Source organism: Numenius arquata, chromosome 5 (assembly GCF_964106895.1).
Source record: "Numenius arquata chromosome 5, bNumArq3.hap1.1, whole genome shotgun sequence".
NCBI lineage: Eukaryota > Metazoa > Chordata > Aves > Charadriiformes > Scolopacidae > Numenius > Numenius arquata.
Genome location: NC_133580.1, coordinates 8,136,273 through 8,162,980, shown reverse-complemented (window position 1 = coordinate 8,162,980; position 26,708 = coordinate 8,136,273). Strand labels below are relative to the sequence as shown.

The 26,708-nt window shown below is 39.3% G+C and overlaps 1 protein-coding gene across 1 annotated transcript in view; it reads right to left on the bottom strand.

Annotated features, from left to right (window-relative positions):
• AFF2 (ALF transcription elongation factor 2) overlaps nt 1-26,708 on the bottom strand; it is a 260,919-nt gene that overhangs the window by 5,797 nt on the left and 228,414 nt on the right. The window contains exons 12-20 of the mRNA XM_074147510.1: nt 26,087-26,211; nt 19,615-19,849; nt 17,534-17,673; nt 16,916-16,979; nt 13,379-13,515; nt 9,964-10,035; nt 9,511-9,604; nt 6,029-6,078; nt 1,929-2,143 (exon numbers count right to left, since the gene is read on the bottom strand). Of these exons, the coding sequence (XP_074003611.1) occupies nt 1,929-2,143; nt 6,029-6,078; nt 9,511-9,604; nt 9,964-10,035; nt 13,379-13,515; nt 16,916-16,979; nt 17,534-17,673; nt 19,615-19,849; nt 26,087-26,211 (1,132 nt within the window). The remainder of the gene's footprint in view (nt 1-1,928; nt 2,144-6,028; nt 6,079-9,510; nt 9,605-9,963; nt 10,036-13,378; nt 13,516-16,915; nt 16,980-17,533; nt 17,674-19,614; nt 19,850-26,086; nt 26,212-26,708) is intronic.

Here is a 26,708-nt window from a genome sequence, read left to right as displayed (position 1 = left end):
GCCAGCAAGATAGAGGTGGTTTTGAATTATTTGAGAGGTGCAGATGACATCTACTAAAATAATTACAGCTAGGTTTCACGAAACGCCACATTTCTCCCGTCAAACTGTCTTAAATATATCCTTCTGTAAATGGAATCCATCATGTGATATAATGAAGGCCTGCAGAGTACCACAGCAGTTCTTACATACTTTTTTGTTACACCATGAATTTTTCAAATTGCAGTTTAATTGTGTTTAAGCATGCAACTTTAAATTGAGTATTTAATTAGAAATGAGGTATCTTTCCAGACAAAATGTAAAGACAGACACGCTATAGCACATATGAAATTCTGATCTCTCTCCAATGGTTTACAATACTTAAATGAAATTTGAAGTAACACAAACTTTCCATTCCCTGTAACATGGCTGCAGTTTGTGAAACAAGATATGAAAGAACAGGGCACAACCCTAGATGTCTTGCTCATGTGAGAAACCCTTATTCATGCATCCAGTCCCACTAAAGTCAAAGGGACTGCTCATCTGAATAAAGATTATTCCTATATGGCTTTGCAGAATTGCGTTTATTTGATCGTAAATCAAAAAGAGAACAAAGAAGTGTGCAGGGGGGGGAAATGCAGAAAAAGAGTCAGCAGGTTTTTTCTCATCCAGCTCTAGGACTGATAACAGCAGTGGCTGGGTACATTTTCTGTCTGCTGGCTGAATGCCTAAGCTATTTTGATTCAATACCAAGTAGAACATTTAACAACTCCACAACACACAGGGCTAATTACAAGATTATCGCCATCTCTTTCTCCCATCAGAGCATCCTTCTGCATTCCCACTGTAACATTCTGCAGTACATTTGACAGGGAATCACTTTCACATTTTGTGAAAATGGATGCAGCTATGGAAAAAATCCAAAATGACTGCACTGCTACTAAATTAACCAACGCGAACAAAGACAAGAAGCAGTGGGGAGGACTGGACAGAACTTCTATTATTGTTCCTCATCCAGGGATAGATCATTACGACCCACCATTCAGACATAAAACTCTATAAATCTCAAGCTTAGTTTCTCTAAATCAGTGGAAATTTGCCACTGACATTAATGGGAGTAAGATCAAACTGCATACAGCGAGCACATTTGTCAGGAAAAGTCAGCCATCTGAAATCTCAGTATAATTTAAGAGAATGAGCCAATTCATGATGAGAATATTTCCCAGTTAGGCTCTGCAACTCTAGTGTCAAAGAAAGCTTTGTCAATGATTTGTGTAAGCCCAAAGCTGGAATCTGCATAATTATATTTTCACAGGGAAGCTCATGGCTGGCCAACGATAGGCCAAATTTGTCCTTTAGTTACATCTCAGCCACTCCACTGGACTCGATATAACCCAGTCACAAACTGCTTGCCAAAACTCCTTTGAAGCGACTGTGGTGAAGGCTTACATTTTGTTGTTAGGTATAAACAAGCAGATTTGCCATCTAACCATAGGAGAGTCAAGGTCATGGCTTTCAGTGGACATCTCCTAATCAGACTCCCTGCATAAACATAAAATCTAATGTTTGCTTATTATCCTAGCTAGGATTTTAATAGTCTTAAACCAGTTGACAGAGCAGTACGAAAATAACCTCGGTGCTCTATGAGAAGCCGAAACTGTGAACGAATTTGCAGACTCAAAAGCTCTCATCACTTGGGGCTCATGTTTGCTAAATTATTTGCCAGCTGCTCTGATAACCCATGTTCAGCGTGTGTTACACATCCCCCCCTGTGCTTGACAAGAGAAGATACACATTGGCTACAGTGACCAGCAAGCAGATTTAGTCTGTTTGCTCAAGCTGTCACAGTTGTGCTCTTAGATGCGATGGTTCTGGGTCCAATTCCCAACAACGCCTACGAGAACAGAAAGAAAGCTAAAGTTGATGAGCCAAAGGGGACAAGGAAGAAGCACCTTTGTTCTCCTTAGTCAGCTTGTCAGCCATGTCCCAGTGCTCGTAGCTCCGCAGGACGTTGTTGGTGATGTTGACGTGGCTCGCAGCCATGTGGTGGATGCGCTGAGGGATGGTGATGGTCCCTGCCAAGGAGGAGCCGGTGGTACCTGCGCTGCTTCCAGCAGAGCTGACAGGGGACGGGCTCAGGGACATGGGCGATGGCGTTTCTGTGCTCCTGCAAGAGGTAAAGGGAGAATGAGTTCACTTACACGCACTTCATTGCCATCCTAAATGCACTCAAAAAACTAAACTCTGCACCCCAGTCAGGGGAGGATGTGCAGTAGTATCTCCTGGTTTTATGAGAAAGGAGAGCTTATAAACTGGGAATGGTTGAAAATAAAAAGGGATTTAATTCTCCCTACAAATGAACCCGTTATTTAAAAAAAAAAAAAAATCTATCATAAAAATAGAGCAATCTTTCAGAGAAAGAAGTATCTCATAGCTGTAATGATTTTTCTACCTGCTGCCAGAAGCTGCAATGGCAGTTAGAAAACACTCAATGTGCAATATTGGCTTATTATCAAAGCATTTTGTGGTAACCACAATGACAGTTTGCTCCAAATACAGTCACCACAATAAGTAAAGTGTAAGTCTTAAAAGCACCCTGCAGAGCAGTATTAGGAGCTGAGGGTACTGCAGGATTATGAATATCTCTATAGGATTCTTTAAGACTGGCTATGGAGATTTGTTTCTAATTGCCTACAGTTCATCTGCACAGTTTTGTACAGAGCAGTGTTTTAAGTTACCTACTTAGTGCAGCACTAATGTACTAATATAGATTTTCCTTTAATTCTAACACCAGCAATTAGGCATCACCTGCTGGCTGCAGGCAGCGCGGAGGTCAGCACAGCAAGCTCATGTTTAGAGCTATGCAGCACTGAACGCTCACGTACAGCTATTCTCTTTGAAAATTTGTTTCAGTGAACAAGATTAAGGGTTCCAAAAACCTCTTCTCTTGCCCCCATTTGGAACCACTTACCTAAACAAATGCATTCGATTTGCTGTGGAATACACTTGAAACGCAGGGCTGAGATGCTCCCGGCACTCTCTGCATGAAGCAAAGACACCAAAACTCTCTGGATGGGGATGTTGCAACCCCTCTCTTGACAGGCGGCCACTGATGCCTCAGCTGTGCAACAGCATCAAGCTCACTCAGACTCATTGTGGGCCTGACCCAAATCCCAGGGTAGAAAGGCTTCTCCTCTTGGCTTTACAAGCCACCGTCAATGGTCCTGAACATGGGGTGGGGACACAGACCTACTGTGCTGGTACCTTGCAGGTGCTGTAGGACAGACTGCCACCACGGCACAGCCTTGGGCTGAAAAGCATTTATGACAACAGCTTTTGCTGCAGATTTTCCAGCAGTGTCCTGCTATTACCTGTGCTCAACAACAGGCTCCTCTGATACATTCTTTTTCCAGAGCTAGAGACCATGTTAATTCAGCAGCCAGTAGCTTTTTACACAGCTTATGTGTTAGAGTTTAAGCATATCCTATGGCACAAATGTGTTGGGTTTTTTAAGTCTCAAAACATCCTGGTTACTTGACACACCACGGTGTCTTTAATGCACAGAAGAGCTGAACTATACTAGATTAGGTTTGGGAGCAGTTAAAAATCATAAGTATCTGAGGAGACCAGGAGTATTTTGTTAGAGCCACTTACAACAAGCTGACGCACTTCTGCCAAATAAAGCACATTGTTCATTGGATTTACCCTGTTGTGCACAGCCATTATTACTGTGGTGAGTCTATTAAATCTCTCTATTTTGTGCTTTCTGTCGCTAGAGGTGGGAAACATTTCTGTAATGAAACCAGGGAAAATTTGTTTCATTGCCAGCCTGGAACTCAGGCCAACTTTGCAGAGGTTCACAACCCTTTCAAACAACGGTGGCCAAAAATTCCAGTAAGCCAAGCTGTGATTTTTGAAGGTTTGAGATCCTGAGCAGACTACACTTCATGGCAATAGATAAGTTTTGCTTTGTCCAAAAAAAGGTTAAGAACACCCTGCTGTCTCCCCATTCTGAACCAGGCTGCTGATCCATCTCCGGTGGTGCCATACCCTGATGGTGTTTGGTCTCTCCTCTGTGGTGTGCGACTTCCCATCTGGTACAAATTTGCGGGGGAATAAGAGGAAACTGTAGAGAGAGTGGCCCTGGGAAGGCAGAACGCACACTGCCAGTGGCAGCACCAGGCCTGTGACAATCCTTGGGGCTACCAATAGACACCTGAGATATACAGCAACTCTGAGCCAGCTGGTGAGCTTTTCTTCTGAGACTTCAGACAGAAGACTTGAGTGTGGACTTTGAGTGTTGGGTCACAGGTGTCATAATAACACTGTTACAACACAGTCTTGTCATATTCAGTCATTCTTACTTGTCAAGTGCTTCCTTCTCTGAATAAAAGACAGAGATGTGCACTTTCAGAGCTTTACTTCCTTATCTCCAAAGTTAGTGGGAAGAGACCAATCAGCTGGGTGCTATGTTAGAAGTGATGCTGACCTGAATGCTGGGTTTCTGCTGCCTACGTTGTGGCCAGACAAGAATTTTCTCCTCCAGTCAAAACCCACTGATTCTAAATCCTGGGCACCTAATCAACTCCTTTAAATAGCAAGGGAGATGTCATCACCTGCAGAGCACACACTTCACAGGGGTCTATTATAGGACAGGAATAAAAGAATAACTTCCGTTCCATGAAATTTTTAGGTATAGGCCACCCCTTAAGGAACAAAAGAGGTATAATGCTTCAGTGGTCTATTTCAGCACTAAAACTTCATGTAAAACTTACTGTACTTTTACTGCAATACAAGGTTTCACTGACATTTAAATGCCTTGAAAAACTAGCACATATTGAATAATTTAATTTAGTAGTTGCTTTTCCAATGTTAAAATATCTTTTTGGTTTTTATTTAAAGTGATTTCCTACTTCATCACTTTAGTTTGTGTTATAATCTGTACTTAAATATCTATATACACACACATATTCAAATTAATTTTGTGTATTTGGGGTGTGTGTGTATATATTTATATGTATATATACCCCAAAGTATTTCCTTCAAGCAAAATGTTGGAATTTTTGGTTTTGCACTAATTCAGAACAAAGTCTGTTTGAGAACTTCAATTCTTCGTGTGCTAAACTTCAACTCCTTTTACAGCTTTATTACTTTGTTCCCTTGGAGTGTCTAATAGTCATTCCTTCTTATGAACCACTAGAAAGAAACCATTAACGATAATTGTTTTCACCTAGTATTCAGCCTACTCAAATAAAGAAGGACAGAAAGGTAAAGTCCTTGTCCTTTGTTTTACCTGTATCTGTATGCATGACCAGGAGAAAGGAGCAGACGAAATGTGTGTGGGTGGCAATAGACATCGCAAGATAAAGGCAAGGCTGCAGCAGCAATGCACCTTCAGTCTGCAGCAGATCATAACTGCATTACCCTGACTTCCCATCTGAGGTGAGGGCATTTTAACGTTCGTATAAAGCCACTGATAATTGGTTGACTAAGTGCCTTCACATTTTCACCACTATTATGCCTTCAGTTTTATTAAACAGCACTTACCATATATCAATGAAATATTCATTGGTCTTTCATTACTGAACGAATCATTGAAAAATCATTGCAATGAAGGTTAACTTTACTTTGGCTTCCTGAAATGACATGGTACTTGCTAGCTAATTAACAGATATTTTTATGGCCTTCATTTGGCTTGAGAAGGAAACTGTCAAAGAATTCAGCATAGACCCACCACGGCTGATTTTAGACTTAAAGGAGGCTTTGCACAAAGATAAAGGTGTGTTTCAGCTCTTCCTTCTCACCCACACCAGACGGCTCACATGGGTACCTGATTTAGCCCAGCGGGAGCCCCTCACCCCCACAAGCCCAAGGCTGTAAGATCAATTCCATAGCACAGAAGAACATTTTCTACCTTCTACATATCTGAAACATACCTGTACCTCCCAAACCACTGAGTCAGGACCTGTCCTTTGCCTGTAGAGGCACCAAAACCTCCCCCCCCTTGGAACCACTTGTTCCTAGACAGAAGTACTCAGCAGAAAATACTCACTTTCCATTTCCGCCCCAAGGTGAGGGGGCCTGTGAGGCTTTTGAAGAGTTCTGTAAGTACAAAACCAAAATGTAAATAAAAGTGACACAAGTACATGAATACTGATGACACAAGGTTCAACATGCCCTGTTTTCGTTGCAAGAGCTACACTGCATGTAGCAGAAAACCTCTGCACATCACTCCCATCATTAAATGTCTGGTGGATGATTGGTAGGTTCCAACCAGTAGCTTGAAAGTCACTTGATGAAAGAGGGAATACAGTAAAGTTCCAGTAAAAGCAGATGTAGTTCACAAAGAAGTGGTTTAATTACCACTGAAACTTACTCTACAAAGTAAGTTCTTCAGAGTGCAAATGACTTCTTATCTTTAAGGGGACCTGCAATCTTTTAATAAGAAACAAAAAGGATTTGGATTGATGCCTTAATGAAATTAATCCCTCCCAAGTTGCTAGGGAGGGTGGCTTGGGATTGAGACAGTAGTAGCAATAAAACTTCTAATAAGGATTTGCTTTAATGCCCTTGTTTTTATGTATTTTATTTGCACAAATTGACTTTCCTTACCTGCTTACTCATTCTGCCTTTCACGTCTGTGTAGCACCTTGTACAGCCCTGTACAAAAAGATTGCCCAGCAACAATAAAGCCCAGATTTTTCCAGTCGTGCTCAGACTAGGCGGTATCTTACTTAGTTCCCATAAAAAGTGGTAGTAGCAGGGCTGAAGCTATCTATGTGTGCTTTCTGAAAACAATCACTCTGAGCTCCCTTGCAAAGAAGTCAGAACGCACAGTGAAAATTCAATCAAATTTTACAAGTTCTCTGCAAAGCGTTACTGTCATTGTTACAGGATTCATCTGGTTACTGCAATCGCTATTTTGGATGTGAGTCACAGAGATTCAGTGGAGCACAAAGAAGCCTAGGGCATGGCCCAAGGTCATGCAGCTGACTCTGAGAGCAAAATCCTACCCTTCACTTCCAAAACACAGCTAAACTTGCCAAACAGTATTGACCAAAGCAGAAAACACTGCCCAAACCATGATGCTGGCCTTGCCTGTTTGTTGCTATACAGCGTACCACTGTGCTTTATTAAGGATGTGAGCATGAACTGCAGCGTTTTGCAGTACAGAGCACATGCAGTGTGTATTTTTGCCACCCACTCATATGTAAGAAGGAGGAAGATTCTAAACTCCCCTGAAAAGTCTCCAGGGATGAAAAAGCAGCTTTGACGTTAGTTTCTACTGTCTGGGGATTGTTCCCGACAGTATCTGGAGACAAATTCTCCAGAAAAATGTCAAGATTAAGACTAGATCTCGATTGGAAGTAGTTATTTGACAATGAAAATATTTAGATTTTTTCCGCAATGACCACTGACAACACATTTTCAAAACCAAAAAATATTCCTCAAACTTTCACTTTTAGGTGAAATGCGTCAAAGGATGCCACTTTTGCTGATCTTAAAAAGTTTGACTTCAATTTTAAACATTTATCATTTTAGTTATATTTTACTCCAAGTTGTCTCTAAATTTCAAAACTACTTTTATGATTAAATGGTTATTTTCTGTTTTGAAATGTCAAAAATTTGAAACTTTTAATTGGAAATTAATCAGCACCAGTTCTGTCCACAAATGGTTTCAATTTGGACAAAGTGGCATTTGTGAAGAAAAATATAAAAAACAATTCTGCCAGAAAATTCCTCTCCAGCTCTGCTGTAAACAGTGGGCTGCTTTTCACAGTTAAAATTGTGCAAAATTTTGAATAACAACTCTATTAAAATAGTTAAGCTATTTCATTTGTATTACAGATTCTTGCTAGTGAACACAGAGCACATTGTGCAGCAACACAAAACTAATACGTAGCTAATAGCTCCCATTCTTTTCTTTTCTCCTCCTATGCCTTTACCACAAAAAGATCCTGCACATATAATCTGTATACACTCAAACACCACTTCTAGCAAGTAAGTCCCAGTGCCCATAGCATACACACAGTAACATTAGCTGAAATACTCAGCTTCAACTGGGTGCCTGAAACCAGCATTTCTGTTTTGTCTATTTTATTACATTTTAATTTTTTTCCCTTATTTTCACTTACATTAAAAGACATTTTCTCTGTGCAGATGCAGTAAAATGGTCTTATGGTGGGAGTAGTAGTAATATGTTCTTCATTGTACTTATTTGCACAGGTAGAGAAAGTGAAGTGGCTTCAAGGGAGGAGAGAATCCCCCCTGGCACCTGTTTTTTTTTTTTTTTTTAAGAAATCATTACTCTCTGCAGAAAAAGTTTATCAAATGATCTAATAACCTTTTTTTTTAAGATGCAATCTACATTCATCCTGGATAAAATCTGAAGTAGATGGAATACACTTCATGAAAATGCTGAGGCTATAAATGTGTCTAGTTCAAATTTAATTTGTTGTGCAAATCCCTGACTGAGAACTTTGCGAGTAGAACAGAGGCACTCCTAATGTCTTCAAGGGAGCCTCAATTTAAGCAGAAGATCAGGAGTAACATTACTAAATTTACAAAGATACACATGCGCACACAGAGGACACCAAGGAAGTCAGGACTATGTGGTGGTTGCTAGCATGATAGTGCTGGAGTAGTGCTGGAGTAACAGAATGAGCATTTTATCACCATTTACATGAAAATATTAAAGATGCAATGTTAAAAGCTGTACTGGTTTGCAGTACTAATATGTCAAAGCCTGGAACAAATTCACAGAGGCTGAAAAAAAACAACAAAAAAAGACTGATGGGCTGACAAACCAGTATAATTACATAATTATAGAATAATATGTAGTAATAAACTACAAGAATTAATGTATGCTTCAAACAGCATTAACCAGTAAAATATAAATATCAAAACCCTGGAAGAGCTGAAGAAAGATTCTGTTTTGCCCTTAATTTTGGAACCGTGAGGACTTGTCATTCTTACACTGGGTAAACAGCGTTTGACAAGGTAAAGGAAAACATCACTGAATCATGACAATCAGCTGATCTGCACTTGATTTGAGGTAAAGGTAAACTTTCACGATGTAGATAAGTCAATTTGGAGTTCCACAGAAATAAAGGAGAAATCTCCAAGTCTGCAATAAGCTTCAGCAAATCTCACTGAATTTAAAATCTAAATTTAACTAACTAAAGGCTAAATAATTGCTTTATTATGGTTCACTGGGGGTCAGTTCATAATCACTTGCACATTGAAATCTTGAAAGAAACAGTTTCCTTTACAGAAACTTGCATAAACATTACATGGTGTTGAGAATAATGTTATTTTAGTAGAATTACTGAGTATGGTCCTTCGAATCAAGTGACTAATCCAAAAATCCCCTGAATCACTTCTGTCCCCACTCCCTGGCAGCCATTCTGCCTGCATTTCCCAGGGGAGAGGTTAAATGTGGAACTTTTAAGTCACGCAGTTGTACTTGTGAGAGCTCTCAGTGCTGGTATGAATTTCATTTCATATCAATAAATTAAACAGAATAAAGATTACCTTAAAATATTCCATCAGAGATCTGGAGTACTTCATAGCATGGTCCTTCTTTAGTTTAAACATTCTCAAGTAGAGAAGTGATAAGCATCGGTAGCTGTGGTAATTAGGAAAGGATCATGTTAATTCCACTGCTTAATGAAACCTATAAACTGTAAAAAAAAAAAAAAAGCTGACCTATATTTTGCAGTTTCTGTTGTAAGGTTAGATTTTGAAACATAAGCAAATGGAGAAAGAAAAAAAAGTGGTCAAAAGCATTAAAATCCCATCTTGATAAGAGTATAAATTAGAAGAATAAATGTTTAGTCAGCTGCTGAAGAAATCCATTAGTTATCCTTTAATAGTTTAATGGAAAACAAGAATAATGATCTTCTGTAAGCTGCTTAAGTAATTCAGTACTTTTAAAGTCGTCCTTAAGATTTTAGCTGCTTCTCTCATTGTCGCAATGGGACTTACCATAAAACTGCTAATTTCTTGTCCCCTTCTGTGGCAGAAGAGCCAGTGAAATTCTTGAGTCTCATTGCATACCTTGTCAGAAAGGTGAGGAGAGAAGATAGTGAGAATTAAGATGTTTCCAGGAATACTATTGACACTCTGAAAAATAACAGCCACACATAGATATTCTTCTCCAACTGCAATAGTTAATGGTCACGTTGTTCTCTAAAGATGAGATCAATGTAAAATTCAACAGAAGGCACTACTTAAAATCTGGAGGGCTAAAATAAATCACCTACCCATTTTCTGGGCCATATTAGTGATATTATATCCAGCCATCTAGCCTGAGTCCTGCAAACATTTGTGATGAGTGTTGGACAGAAGCATAAGATCTTGGCCCTATATGTACTGAAGAGTAGAGTAATATATAATATGGTTTTACATATAATAATTTGGACTTGAATAATACCTTAAAAATCCTTCTCATAAATGCTTCTTCAAAGCTTTTAATATATTTTACATAGAAAATGGTTTTAAACACAGGAAAGGTCATGTTCACAGGTTTTTAAATTCTTGGGTCCATTAATTTATGAGTCTTGTGTACTTGGTCTTCACTCTCTTTTTAATTGCTGCTGTCCAGCATTTGGATGATCAAAGATTGAGTATTCCTACCTCCTCTCTCTCTTTTTTTTTTTTCTTTAACTGAGCACACTCCATTCCATGCATTTAGTCTCTTGAAAATCAATTCATCGCATAAAATCATTGTTCTGAGCCCTAATGCAATTTCACAGGTACTTGTGTTAGAATAAGTAATAGGGTTCAGCGTTGCGTAAGAAAGTTTTAAGGTATCCAGGCAGTCTTGATGAGTTCTCATTTACAAGGAGGTAATGGAGTGCAGGCAGGCAGTGCTGCCCTTGCTCTGCCTTCCTCCCACCACCCTCGCCATCAACCCCCAGCTTGCAGATGTAGCACACCACCCGATGTACCTCCTCCATGTCCCGTCTCACCTGCTCTTTGGTATTGTTGTTCCAGTCATACTGGATGAATCTGATCAAACACCAAGACATATGTCTCTTTGGGATTTTCAATCTTAAGTTAGGGATTTTAGCATTACCATTAACTTAAAACACCTTTGACAGTCAGATCAGATATTCCCAATCTCTTTGATGCTTCACTTGCTTTCACAAACAGATGCAGATACTCAGGGCAGACACAGCTAATGCAAAAGGGGAACATGGTGCCTCTGATGAAGGGAGGAATAAAAGGGAGAAAAATCTCCTTTTGTTTCTTATCTCACAGTAAAAATCTATGATGTTAACATTAGGAGCCATATTGAGAAAGTGTGCATGCACAGCCGCATACTTGGTTTGTATATTCAGCACTCATTGTAGCCCACAAGAATTGTGTATTTGTCCCTGGAGTTTATTGAACCTGTACCAGCCTGCTGCTCACCTGGGCAATCACCCTTGTTCCATGTCTAACCACTGACAGCAATTAAATGGGCAAAACAGTCTCTCTCTCGCTGCCTACAAGATGCTGCACACAAGAGTTGGTGTGTTAAGCTCTGCCTTTTATGACAGGTGATGGAATTAATCTCACCTGACTTTAGCTGGTTAGAAATTGGAGATCTACTATAACAAAGTCCTCCAGATTCTTCCATAGGCAAAAGCAGTTCAAAAAGCAATCCAAAAGCAGTTCAGGTACTGCTTCAATGCCAAGGCCTATCTACCACGTAGCCTGCAGCAGGACTGTGCTGATACAGGAGCTGCTGGGAAGAGCAAGGCAGCAGGGCTTCGTATGCTGGTGAGCACTGGTTGCTCCGAGATGCAGCCATGCGCTCTGCTGACTCCATCCAGCACCAGCAGCGTAGGGTGGAGGGGAGCTGCAGGTATCACCCATCTGTGAGCTACTCCTAGAGCTGCCATCCTCCGAGTTAACTGGTGCACGTGTTGTGGCTCTTGAATGAACAAATATTTTTCGTCCATCTGCTTCTGAACAGACAGACTGCTGGATTGAGGAACTACATTTTCAACCCTGCCACGTGGTTTTCTTAAAAATAAAATAAATGTGGGCTCCTATGAAGAAGCACTCACTTCTTTAAAGTATATTTCTTTAAATACAATTTATCCTGCCATACAAGTGTAGTTGTGTAGTTCAGTACACAAAGTGCCCTGAGAGTGCAGGAAGAGCTCCAGCAGAGTGGAGCAGAGGTAGGAGGCTCCTCTTCTTAAGTCTCTTGAGGGTTTAACTTAGATCGCAAGCATTAAGTGAACATTATTATTTTGTTGAGTAATCTCTTTAGATATTCCTCTTCTCTTTATGAAATGTAAAATGTAAAAATATGTCTTTAAATATTTAATAGGCGTATTATTTACCTGAGAGTAAGAGCTTCTTAAGATTTGATACATTTTATTATGTAAATACCTACTTATTCAAAATGTAAAACATGCATTATTTTTGGCAGTCCCTAATAGCTAATCTGGCATGTTAAAATCCTGCATGTTAAAAAAACACCTTTGTCATATTAAAAACCAAGCATTTAGGGCCTGATTTGCCTCCTTTTCTTTCCCTTGTGTAAACTGCCAGTAATTACACTGACATTAATAGTGATATTCCCAGCATACACGGGGGAAAGCAAAGGTGCATCACAGTGAAGAGGAAAAAGTCAGTTGTTCTATTTACAGGTAAATTTAATCCTGCTTGATTTCACTTTGATAATTTGTGCAAGTAAAGCAAACAAGCCCTTAGTTACTCAGGAGACCATTATTTCTATGGAGCAACACTATGAAACAGCTATAGGGAACAGTAGCAGATTTAAAAATAATAATTCTGACATTTTATTAGTAAGCAAAGACTCTCATCCATATTCCAGCCTACGAGTCTACAAAACTGTATTAAAACTAATTCAGCTGGTTTGCATTCCTTTAACATCAAAAAAAAAATACTTTTTTAATATAATACATACAGAAAGCTTCCTCTCTGGCTGTGATCTTATGTGCCAAGTTTCAGCTTTTTTTTTTTTAACAGCCAAGTTATAAACCTCTAAAAACAGGGTTTGTAATAGAAATCCTGATAGACTCACTTTAATGTTTTGAATTATAAAACTACACCTTTTAAAAGACAAGTGTCATTGCCAAACAGTGAAATTACTATACTTTACTTCCACCCACTACATTTCAATTTTAATTTTATGAATATTGCAAATTATAACACTCACATTATAACCTCTAAAGGGGATAATTTATAAAAGCAGTGTCCATCAATTATAAATTTTCCATGACATTAATAAAATGGCAAGAACTAATTATGATGACTTCTGAGATGAAGATGCCTTGGACAAATCATTAATACGTTGAAATGGTATTTTTTAAAACATAGCAGGTTCTAATTATGACTGAAATGAGATTATGAAAATGATCACAGAAAGGACATTAACCTGATGAGTTCCACAGTCTCTGAGTACATGGTGTATGGAGATTTAGCTTCTAATGGATCTCGCTCCATAGCGTTCCCGCACTCGATGAAGGAGAGGGCAGCATCAGCATAATTCACTGCTTTGCCGAACTTCTCCAGCTGAAATGGGAATGACACCATCAAGAAAATCTTTCAGCTTTAATTTCTAGGTAGACAGATCATAATACACAGCAACACTAGCGTTGGGATGAAAGCAAAAAGACGCTGGCAGTTAAGAATGAGCTCATACAGTAATTAAGGCAGGATCTATGTTTTTACGAAATCTTTTCAGGTAGTGTATGGCCGGAAGCTCCACAGAGGAAAGTCAATGTACGTCCACTGACATGCAGGGATTTACACAGGCAATGGGGGACACTAAGCACATTTGAACAAATCTATATTGCTCCTTGATATATGAACTAAGTTGAATGTCACTATGCAAGGGTTAAGTAACAACTCTATGCCATTTGTCAAACATCACATTCTGTGTTAACTGTTGACCAAAAATAAAATCTCATCATTTATGTGATGACTGAAAGAGCAGAAAAAAAAAAAGGAGAAAATATAGCACTGCTAAATATTTTATTTTACTAGGATTTTATTGCAAAAGGTTTTAGCCCTCATAATGGTTGTGATTAAACTGACTTAGACATACTGATTTCTTTTTTTATGTGTAATGAATATTATATATGACACTTTTATAGTAAGTATTTTATAACAGTATTTAACACTTTCAATTTTTGATAGCTGGATGTAAGAATTCTACTAATATGGCATTTGATATAAGACATCCAATATACTTTAAATAATTAAAAAATTTCTTTGTATGTCTCTATCAAAATATTTTTGATGCATCTGCATATGTTTTCATTCACAAAATGGAAGACTATCCTAACAACATGTTAAGCAGAACATTTAGCATTGGTCCAAGGTAACAGTATATTTGCCTTTGTGCCTACTTCTAAGCAATCCTTATAACTAATTGCCTCTGATCCCTTTTATTTCAAGTTTTGCTCTTGTGCATTGATTACGTACAAAGCCTTTGTGTAACTCATAGGTATTACTTGGATGATCACAAAAGAAGAATTCTTTCTAAATGTTTTCTCTCTATTCCAATGGCCACTTCCCAGCATATTCTTCAAATTCCTTGCTTCAAGTCTTCCAAAGATGACTTTTTGTGGTATAAAGAAAAGGAATCTGGATGCAAGTGGGTTTAGTACAGACACACAGTTTGAGCCAGAAATGGAATTTGACCCTGCCCTTTGCTCCACACTGACTCTAGTGGAGTAGAGCTCATCACAGCTCAGTGGAGAACAGCAAGGTCTCCAAGATCTCTTCCATATGGTACAGTCAGTTGCCACTGCAGCAGCCCATCCAAATTAGGTGATTCCTTACTGCTGTCCCAGACAAGGATAGGTTTTCCTGGGGTTGCTCCCGTAAGAGGCAAAAAGCCCTGCCCCTCACCAGAAATCTCTTTTCCACACAAGCTCATGAACAGCATTGCCACAAATCTCATTAACATTTGCTGACACGTTTTGAGGCCACATGCATTATCTTTCCAGCCACTGCAACACATCTTTCAATGCTGTGTGTGCTTTGTCATGTCAGCACCAAGTAACCAGAAGCAATTGTTTCCATAGGACAACTAACACTACGGGATTGCACAGCAAATGTGTTACACGGAGATAATTTGTGTGCAGCTGTATTGGGTGGAAAAAAAAAAGTTGAGACCTAAATAGCGGAAAGAAAAAGCAGATACTTTGTTTATGGGTATTTATGTCTGCCAACAAGTTGTATCGTAGCGGATGGTCTCACATTCCCATAAGAGCACTTGGGGTGTCAAACTGCATGTGACAGGCAAGGCCTGCCTGCAGGCAGCAGCATGATGTGCTGTGCCTGCTCCTCTTAGTTCTGCTTGAGAAACACCCCTGATTCCGCAAGGCATAGTCAAAGGTAAGAGGACGGGAGACAGGTCAACACTTTCTGAGTGAATCAGGCTGCGGAGGGAAGTGGATTGACATAGCATGTTGAGATCATCAGGAGCCTGAGCCTGTAAATATTTGCTAGCGTGGAGCAGGCATCCCTGTGCCAGAACCATGTGTATTTTCTTTAAAGGTCAATCAGCTGTGGGAGGTGTTGTCAGTCTGCTCCTGCCAGCCTTTCCTGCGTGCAGATGTCAGGGCTCTGGCTGAACATGCTCTGCTGAGTCGGGCTGCAGGAACCAGTGCAGGCAACCCCCTGGAAAGGGGCAGGTTGGGAGGGACGACTGCTAACTTACTGACAGTCACGGCAGGTTGCCAAAAACCCGAACCCACCTCCCACAGAAAACACTCTTGGTAACGCTGTGCCCCAAGTCAAAGGGAGCCCAGAGAGCTGAAGCAGGCAGCTTGACATGTCAACTCTCCTTCAGCTCACCGACAGCAGAGGGAGAGCCTTTTTTTCCTTTTCCTTCATTTGTTTGTTTTGTTTTTTAAAAACACAGCATGTGATTGTTTTGGTGTGGGTTTTTTTGACAAACACTTATTTCCAAGCACAAATTCTCTACGTGGAATGATAAAATATGCAACCCAAACCCCCACAAATAATAAAGCCAGAGGTGAATAATCACCCAGTTCTTCTTTAGTTGTGATTTTGAGGGGCAAAGTGAATCACAACACTCCATTTTAGACATCTTAGTTTAAATAAATAGAGGGGTCAAATTCCACTAAGCCTGCCTAAATGAACTGCTGTTCTGCACCCAATATAGCATACAGCAGCAAAGTCCCTACCTACGAAGCAAACGACTATTAACACACTTCAGTGCTAGCAATATCTTGGATTGAACAAACTATGATAGAGTATAATCTATCGGATTAAGTAGTTTTATCAAAATCAAACCGCTTTGCAAAATTAGGTAAATTTTACTGGAATTTCATCTGAGGTAAAATGAGAGAAAAATCTTTCCCAGGGTTCAACTACCTCATTGCAAGATTTTTTTGGAAGAAGCATGTTGAGTCTTTATTTACCAGCCTAAAAGCATGCAATAAGAATGAATGTATTATTTAAAAATCAATTGTTGCAAATTTTAAACAATTGGATTGGAAATATCAACCAGTTTTACCACATGATAATGGGGTGGAGGGTGATTTGCCTTTCTTAACTCTCTATTATGGAATATTTCAAGACTTTTGTTTTAGGCTCAAAGTGAATAGGAAAAAAATTTTCAAATACACATCATCTTTCATGAAACATCCTTCATAAGCAGCATGACTGTTGCTCCTCCTTGGAAGAAACACCAGCTATTGTAAGAAGCTACTTTTTGGGGAACAAATTTTTAAAGGCTAGAAACAGTGCTCAGGGTTTGACTTGTGGTCAGTCTGTTTATGGAGTATAATCTGAACCATACTTTAGTCAATAGCAGGGTTCCTCTTGGTTTGTGAGGCTTTAGGTGACATTCAGAATGTACATTTTTGTAACACCCAGCTCCATAATAGAAAAACAAAAAAAAAAACCCAAAACAAAAAACCCTGTGACAACCTACCAATGCATCTGCTTTATGCTTTAGCTTCTTAGCCTCTTGCATGTAATAATCCGCATTGTGAAGCCTAAAGAGACAAAATCCATTATTACAAGTCTTTGTTTTCATACAGTTGGACAAATGTTGTTTGAGAAAACTGCTGACTGCTTCCAAGAACAAATCTGGCATACACAACCACTTATCTCTAAATCTTAACCTGGATCTTAATCTGAAACTGCTGTATGCATGGATATGATGGGTGACCAGAATGTAAAATAACTAGCTGTAGAAACTGGCCACCCAAAGGACTCATTAATGTGTGCTGAACGGAGGAAAAGGAAAAATATTTTAAACTAATTAAGTATAAGAAGTTTTCATTAGAGGAGCTAAAATAAAAAAATGAAGAAGAATTACTGTGAACCAACATTCATGATCTGAAAACATTTATCAACATAGTCTTCATTAATCAGTGACAACAGTTCATTTGTAAAGATTAAAACTGTGTGCCTTTGTGCAGCACTATTCGCACAGGTGCCCAATGCTAAAGCTATAATCAAAGATACTCTCTCACTGGGAGCTCTGCTTGCATGAAACTCCCAACTATGTAATGTGCAGCTAGCACATAGATCCAGTAATACTTACACATCATCAAATGTTATTTTGGGTCTTCTGGGCTCAGAATTCCCATTGGAAAGCGTTGGCATTGCAGACCAGATGTCTGCTTCTAGATGGCTGGTGTCAAGAAGAGTGTTGGCTGTTGGTGTGTTGTGAGATTCTTCCTCCTAGAAAAAGAAGGACTGATATTAACTCTTCATAGTTCCAACAAACACCTTCCAACAATATCAATGTTCATATCCACCCCTGCAAAAAACCCCAAACAAACACAAGGCTGAGGCACAAAGTAGCACTCATATATACCCAGTTACATCCAGTTTACCTCACAAAATCACCCTTCCATCGTATATAACATAAGCCTATTAGATTAATTAGGCAATATGACTCTACCTCTGGCTCCTCACCTGAAGTCATTAACTTACACTCTCAGATAAAGTTAGTATGGATACCACAGTGTTACTCACGAGAGACATTGGCTAAAGCAAGGGTGGGGAAATCTAATAGAGAGGAGCTGGATGTGAACTCAACTTCATTGAAGGTGTATCACATTAATTTAACCTTTTTTTTCTATATTATTATTAGCTAACCGTAAGATGTCTAACATGTCTCCTCAGATTTCAGCAAGGAACGATTTCCTCACCCTTGCAACACAGAACAGAGAGAAGAATGGGAAGCAGAAGTCAGGAGTTGTGACTTTGCATTGATTAAAACCAGAAGCATCACAGAAGCATTTAAATCAGGCAATTGCAACTTGCAAGATAGGTCCACAACCAGATAAAACTAAATTACAGATGAACCAATGAACTAGAGGAAGAAATTTAACATGTTTTAGAAGACAAATATTTCATGTATAAGGATAGTAGATAAACCAAGGATAACTCTGCCTGGAGATGCTGGGAGTGAGAGGAAGTGGCCCTACTGTTTACATAGCATTGTTTATTTGCTGACATACACAGTTCATTTTGGCATTGATTTCAGTTGAAGGCGTGTGTATTACTCTCACAGCTTGAAGTGACACAATGATATCAGAAAGCAACAGGGATGAATGAATAAGGTGAAGTGATTTGTCACCTAAGATCCAATGCAACTTGTGAGTTTTACTATTACAGTGCAGGGTAACAACCTCTCACAAAGCAGCGAACTGTGAAAATTGGGGCTATGCATGTCCTTTTCTGTGGCAAAATTTTCTTCTTGTCTTTTAATTTTGACAGTGATACTAATATCCAGTTTGATACCAACGATATGCTTGAAACGCTAGAGGGAACTTTTTTCTAAAATGGGCCAAAATCCTGAAGTTTCCCTGTTTAACCCAAAAGAAGATGATAAACTGATGTGAAATATTACTTGTTTTTTTTTTTTTAGTCAATTTTCTATGCAGCTTCTAGTTTTGGCTCTTTTTCATGTATTATCAGTAAAAAAACCATCTGAATCTGGTGAAAAGCAAGCAAGAAAGAATTGCCTATGTGAAAACCTTTGATGGGGAGATGTTCCTAACAGAATGATGACTTTCTGGGAGGCAAAAAAAGAAATTTACATGGTATCTAAAAGCTTATATATGTAATTTGTGGAGATTAGGTGTAAATAAATCTTACTGCTGGAAGCTGGGAGCCTGCAAACTCAACCCATGTTGAGTGTGCTATACACAGGTAGCTTTTTGTTAGATTTTTATTGTTTGTTAAGTTTATGCCGCAATATTCAGTGTAACTACAGCGCTTAATTTTGGCTGAGAATGTGGGGTATTTAGGTGATGGATACTTAAATTCTTGAAGATTTATTTTCAAAATGTGTGTGTTGTAGCTGCAGAGTTAAGGGACTAATTGTAGCTACTTGGTGGCTGCAAAGGCTCTTCTTTAAGGCTTGGGTACCGGCTGTTTCAGGGAGATACACAATGCCAAGTGGATGCCTAACGCTGACCTAAAAATGGAACTTGCAAGAGTTGCTTATGCCCACCTCTGCAAAGATCCACTTCTCACTGCTCTTCAGTGGAGCTACATAAGCATTTAAAAATAGATACTGGCGGGAAAAAAAAAAAAAAAATCAAACAGAACAAAGCTAAGTTAATTTTATTTTATCTTGTTCACTTCCAGCAACTGAGGTTGGTTACTTACACAGATTCCTTTGGGGTTAGAAGAGGATTTATTTTCATTCTTTCTGTGTTTAGAAACAGAGGAGGAAGAGCTGCTGGTCTGAGAGGTGTTTGTGATGTTGGTCTCTTGGTTGAAGGAGCTGTTGTCACTGCTGTGCCGCCGGTGCACGGGCTCGTCCAAGAGGGGGGATAATGGAGGAGGGAACAGCTTCTCTTCCCTTTTCTTTGTCACCTTCTTCACTGAGCTACCGCTGCTCCTGGGACACAGATAAGAACCAGTTGCATTTCAAGAACTTTGATTAATCCTCCACAGCACAAAGCTCTAGATTTTTATTTACTGAAAAGCTGGCTCTACCCTCAAATATGTCCTGCAGTCCCCATGTCCTAGGAACTAAGTCAAAAGGGGACAGGCAGTGAAAACAGAAGAGCTATCTCTGCCTTTTCAATGGCTGCAGAAACCTCCTGCTTTGGAGGACAACTTCCAGTGCATTAGTACAAATTGCACCCAATTTAAATGCTAATTTGAGTCAGTCTTCATTTGAGAGGTCATAGAGGTTCTGACTCAGCAAAGTGCTGGAAAGTTTTATGCATGGTGTTAGTTCCTTTGACATCAAGTATGACTATTTATGTGCTTAACATTAAGCATCTTTTTAAGAGGCGGATTAGGGCCCACATAAGCAACCTTTACAAAAAAACATAATAGCACATGGCACGTGAATAAAAAAAAAATAATTTATAACAACTACAAAATGATAACCATAACAATAACAAGATAATAATTATTTGACCTCTAGAATAAACCCAACGTTCAACACTATATTAAAGTGATACATTGTAGCTGGCAAAAGCCCTTGAGCAAATATTGCTTGATGAATTGAACGAGATTCAGAAAATGAATGTGGTTTTGACATGAAAGCTCAAGTAATATGATAATCTATTGTCTGTTTTATGTACAGAAATTGTTAGCTGGCTAGAAATGGCAGCTGTGACATACAGTAAAACCAAAAAAAACCTGCTAGACCTTTCTGCCCTCAAATCCATCAAAATAGAGAAAACCAAACCCCACCACCCTGCTGAGTGTTTAACATGTTAATCTACTCACAAGACTTTATTTTAGGTACTGTCCTACCTCAGTCAATGAAGATAACCTGAATTTTAATCTTTTGTTAGACATCTAATATTGCACTACACAGTCATTTACTTCTCATGATTATTGACTAAAATCTCAATAACAAATTAAGTCAACAAGAATTTATGTTTTGTTCCCAGTCACTTTCAGTCAGTGTCAGGAATTATAGATCTACTTTGCCTTAAAGTAACCAGAGAAGGAGAAGGCGGCAATCCAAGTTTCCTTATTCCTCATTCTGGAGTTCGCTCTCGTTCCAGTCTGGCCTCTTTTCAGTGTTATCAACAGTATCAATATCTACACCAGCTTTGGTCATTCCCCTAATTAAGACCTTCAGTGACACAAAAATATTGTAGCCTATCTGTGAAATCACTGAGTGAAATCAAACAAACTCCCCACGTTTCAGGTTTTATAGCTCTTCTATTCAAAACTATTTTAATTTGACTGAAGCAGAGTTAAAAATATCTTATTTGAAATCCTCTGATATTAAAGATCTTCAGACTGAAGAAATAAAATGAGCACAGAATTCATATTGCCTAATAGTAGGCCTGGGATGGATGCTGTCCTGCTCAGAAAACACATGGGCCTGAAGAAGATCAAAGGAAAGCAACCAGGTTGGAATAGACTGGCAGTTCTTCGAAGAGACTGATTTTATGCACATGTGGTCCTGCAACATATCCTCCAAAAAGTTCTGACTTGAAGCCCCATCTGTTAGCTTTCTTACCCTCAAAGGACATTTTGGAACTCAGACAAGTTACCACAGCTATAGCACAATAATACTCTGAACTTTTTCCAGAGGAAAGTTTTCCAGAGGAGGGTAAGCACTGCCCCAAGAAAGCATGCGTGTTATTGGATGGCAGAGAGGCAAAACAGACACAGTTCGTGAAACACCCAGGAGTAGAATCCAAATCCTCTGCCTTCCAAACGAGTGTCCTACACAGGGATTCCTGAATGTGCATATATTGGTGGGAGCACAGAGTGAAGTGGTTCTCTCTGCCTCTGTGCACAGAAGTGTGTGGAGCTCTTCTTTCTCCCTGGTACAGCTATGCAAAGGGAAGAGCAATCAAGTCTGGCATGCCTACCTCAAAAGCAACCGAGGGGAAAAAAAAAAAAAAAAAAAAGAAAAAAAAGAATGTGAGCCATTGGCGAAGTCCACTTTAGGATCTGACCCTGCACCACTAGTGAGGTTCCTCAGCACATCTGTGGAATTTCCAGGATTAATGCAGGACTGTCACTTGCAGAGTCTACCACTGCATGGGGAAACTTAGGGCACATATAGAGCAAAAAAAGCCACATTCCTCAGCTGCTACACAGAGGTGGAGGGACTAAGAGACTAGGACAAGAAAAAATTAAGAAGGCTGCAGGTACCACGGTTAAAACTTCCCTACTTAAAACTTCACCAGTTCACCTTTGGGCTCAAATATAAGATGGGGCAAACCAAGATATAAGTGCAACTATACAGCTCTGGCACACTAGTAGTTCTGTGGGTAGAAAGACTTAATTGTAAAGGAAAATGCACTTGAGGATATTTTTTTTCCTACATAACTCAAATTAAAAAAACCCAAACAAAACAACAATACCTTACCATTATAATTCTGGGTTTTTTTTTTTCTTTTTTTCCTTATTGCCCACTTAATCCTATGTGTTATCAAAGGAATTAAGCTGATAATTTATTTAGCAATGTTACCTCCCTCAGATTTACGCCAAAGCATTTATGTTAACAATAACCTCCATGAAATAGGTTGTTACCAGCAGTTAACCAGATTGTCACTTTGCTTTGGGCTGTTAATGGGCTAAGAAACTGGTCTTTGATTGCAGTAATCGCTAATTTCGAATGAATTTATTGCAATAATTACCAAGACTCAATGGTTTAATTTGCTGACATGACTGTTAGTTAAACTATATTTAAAATCTAGGGAGAAACACAATAAAAATGCAAGGAAAAAATACAAGCAGAAGTGATGGTCTTGTGGCTACAGGGTTTATCTTTGTGTCTGAAAAGGCCAATTATCAAGGAACAAGAAGGCTCCCCATCTGCTTTTTTTTTTTTTTCCAGCCTTGTTTCTTTTAGGGCAGAAAGCAAGCAAGCAGGCAACAAGAGGTCAGCGTGTGAAGGAGAGAGAATTTCCATCTTCTCTCACATTTCAAGCCTCCTTTCTTTGCCCTTTCTTTATCCGCTCCTTGTGGTATGCAGTGGTATCTGTGGCCTATTAGTGAGACAAAGCCATTGTCTATACCAATCACTTGGCTTTCGTTTGCCTCTACTCTCCCTGTCCACAATGAAATGCCACACATTGACGGTGTATCTGATTTTCTGCAGGGGGTTAGCAGGGAAAGGTCACTCCCGCATTAGCTTGGACCATATGGCAGCAACTGAATGAAGCCGAAGTCATTGTCATAGATGTAGAAGGCTGTCTCTGCCGTGAAGGAACCCCAATGACCGCCGTTGTGACTACCCAAGGGATCGGCTAATATTTGTTGCCAAGTACAGGTGCATCTTTAACTAAAGGTCAAACAAAAGGGAACAGGAAATCTTGAAAAACCAGCTGCAATGCTCGCCTCAGACAGACTTCTAGCGTGCCTGTTAGACGGCAGGCACGTTTCACTGATATGAGTCTAGTTTGAAATTCAGACTCACAGTTTGCATCAGCAAATAACTCTCTGTGTTGTTACAGACTGCCAAACGTTGGCGAACAGTGCTCTGTCTGGACTAGGTCTACCAATCAGCTATTCCATATAGATGGTATGCAGCAGCACATACAATTAATGCTTAAATTAAAATTGCTCTGGCAAGCAAGTAAATACATAAATAAACCTCTGCTGCAAAGTGGGCAGCTGATCTGACAAAAATCCTGCCTCACAGCAGTGTTTCAAGGAATTACTGTGAATTACTTGGACAAAACACAGTATTATCTATTCCTTCATTTGCTATGAACTATCAGGAATAAGGAAAATGCAGTGGCAATAGTTTGAATAATTATATTTTAAGTGTCATGTCAGATTCAGGAAAAGGCATCAGCCCCAGAGCATGTGAGGGAAGGAACAAGCGGAGAGGTAACTAGATGCTTATGCAATGACTACATAATACAAACCGGATCCCGGTTGTGTGAATTTTTAAGTTCACAACTCACCGTTTGAAATTTCTACACTCAAATTTTACATGTAGTCATAGAAACTTGTGGAAATTAGGCATATAATTGCCCATATTAGACATGTAACCCTTTAAAAATTAATTGTGCATCTTTGCTTGCTTTATTGAGCTCATATATTTAGGGAAAGATTATGAGAGAAATGTATTCAAATGCTTAAACCATAGAAGGCAGCCAGTGGGAGCTGCAAAAGCACAGGTGTGGCCTATATTTCACTGATTCCTCCAGACTCCTGAATACATCCCAATTTTGGCCCAGAGATCATGGTCTTTCTGTCAAAACACTCTTGTATCTATAAAAAAAGCACAGTGAAAGCCTCTGAAGCCTGCCTTGGGGAACTTGGATTGTTGTCACAGGGATCAAGTTTTATCAGGAGAGACTTAAGGTTCTTACTGAGTGAGAACATCCACCATGGGACATAAGACCTTCTTAATGGACGAACATCATCATCACACTTGTAGCTGCAACACCCTCATTTCTCAAAGTCCTTACATAGACACTTAGGAGTTCTGGAAAAAAATGTAGAACCTTTGGGAATAAAGGAGCAAATGGCAAAGCCTGTCTTTCAACCTTTTACCACTGAAGTGTTATTTTCCCCCATGCCCTTGAACAGTGTACTTTCAGATTCCCCTTTCTTCTGCCTCCCCTTAAAACTCTACTTAACCCTCTGGGGAACAGAACCACTCCTGACTGCTTGAAAACAATCTGGGGCTCTCCAGAAACTTGTCATCACACAGTTCAGCCAGCTCCCTAATCTTTTGGGAAATACATTGATCTATATTCAGTTGCACATCTCTGGGAGCTGAAGACCTGAATTATCAAGCAATATTGCATTTGGTTCAAGTGAACTCAGAAGACACTAATAACAAATGCAGTGTGATCCAGGTCTCAATCACTGTTTTGGAAAAGAAGTCAGAAAATTTTGTTTCAAAATTTGAGGCAGAGGAAAGGAAAAGCTAGCATATGGAAATAACTATTGATGGACACAATTATATTTTAACAGAGAATACCAAGGGCTTGAAAGCTCCGAGGAATCAAATTAATGACCTGGAAAACAAGCTGAAATTAAGAAACATCAGGTTGGGGGTGGATCCTTAGGGCTTGCTGGCGACAAGAATAGAAAGATTTTTTTAATGGATTGTGGAGGTGTTGGGGATGGATAATCCTTGATTCCCTCCGCAATATATCTGCTTATTGTATTTCTAGCAATGACAATCAGGCAACACCCATCATGATGTTTATCAAATGTGCAACATGTTACAGATCACATTGTGACTTTCAACTCATCTGCCTTTTCCAGACTTCCAATTCTGATTTTCTCAGTGGTAGAATGAGGGGTTAGTTCAAGGACTGAAGTTACTCCGTAATTACACCACTATAAATAAAATGATGCTTAACCTTCTTTATGGATTTTAAAATGTGTACGATTTCATAAATGATTTTTGAACTTTATCTAAGTTTAAATAATACTTCAATCACATTGTTTTCAGAAGCACATTGAGGGTTTGATTCTTTGCATGTCCTAGTGTGAAGCAGAAAGAAGTGCCTCATCTCAAAATTGTAAAAGCACAAAATTGATGACAGAAGGGAATTGGATTCTTTGGTTATTTATAGAATGTTAATCTTGTGATTATACTAATCAGAATCATTATTTACGTGGTGCCTGTTTGCTCAAGCATTATAGCCGTCTCTCAAAGACACTCTGAAAGGCATAAACTATTTGATTATATGTCTGCTGAAACACAAAGCATGTATGTCTGAAACATTTAGGATGGTCACCCCTGGCACAGCTGTACACACAGTTAAAGAATAAGAGCTGCTGAAGTGAACAGAAAAGTCACTGTTTCGTTCAATAAAACTGAGAACTGTCTCTTGTAAAATGATTTTAAAAAATAAATTCCAGGCAATCAAATAAAGCCACTTTTAGTAGGATTCTCTGGCCATAGAGGTTAAGGATGATGGAGGTAAGAAAAAACATTGAAAGGATGCAGTATGGGGGTCGAAGAGTACACCAGGATTTTGGTGGCACTCGGAACTCCTGTAGTCTATCAGAAGGATGAATGAATCTCATCCAAAACCATGTGGATCCTCTTCCCGACGGATGGGAATAGCAATGCCGGGTCACTTATGCCCATCTGGCTCTACAGCAAAGACATTTGTAGAACAGTACTGTGAAATCTCTCATGAATGTTATGTGAAAAAAAAAAAAAAGAACTTACTCTTTAGTGCTGGTTAATCTGTGATTCGGTATCGGAGAGATACAAGGTGGGAGCAGGCATGAAGCTGAAGGGTCCTCCAGGCGCTGCTTCTTGCTTTCAACAAAGGTATCCAGGCTTTCCGTCTGCTTTAAGAAAAAAGGTAGAGCTTGAAAGATCCAGCATGTATGCACAATTTCACTTGCCATTAAGAGGAGCTCAGGAATCTCAGCACTTCCTTTACAGTAGCAGCAGTTAAAACACTGGTCTAAAAGAAGTGAAAGTCACCTGAAATCAGGGCTAAACGTGCTCCAAACACATGACATGAAGTTATATAACAAGTGACATAGCCAGATAATTAGGAAGCAAAACGCCTCATATGCTATAGTTACCTTCTGTAGTGCACTGGAATTTAATTAATAATTCAGATAGAATGACTTGATAGCACCAAATCTTACTCAAGTAAATAGCTTTTACTCATTCACTTAATGGAAGTTGATGGGAAAACTTCCCTGAGTAAGTATTCCTCACAGGACTAAAAGACTACAGGACTGAGCTGTGGTAGTCATTAACAGTGATAGCTCGTTTAAAATTTGCTTTGAAAGATTCTCTGATGCATGACTTTTGTGCCTGAACTAGGATGATA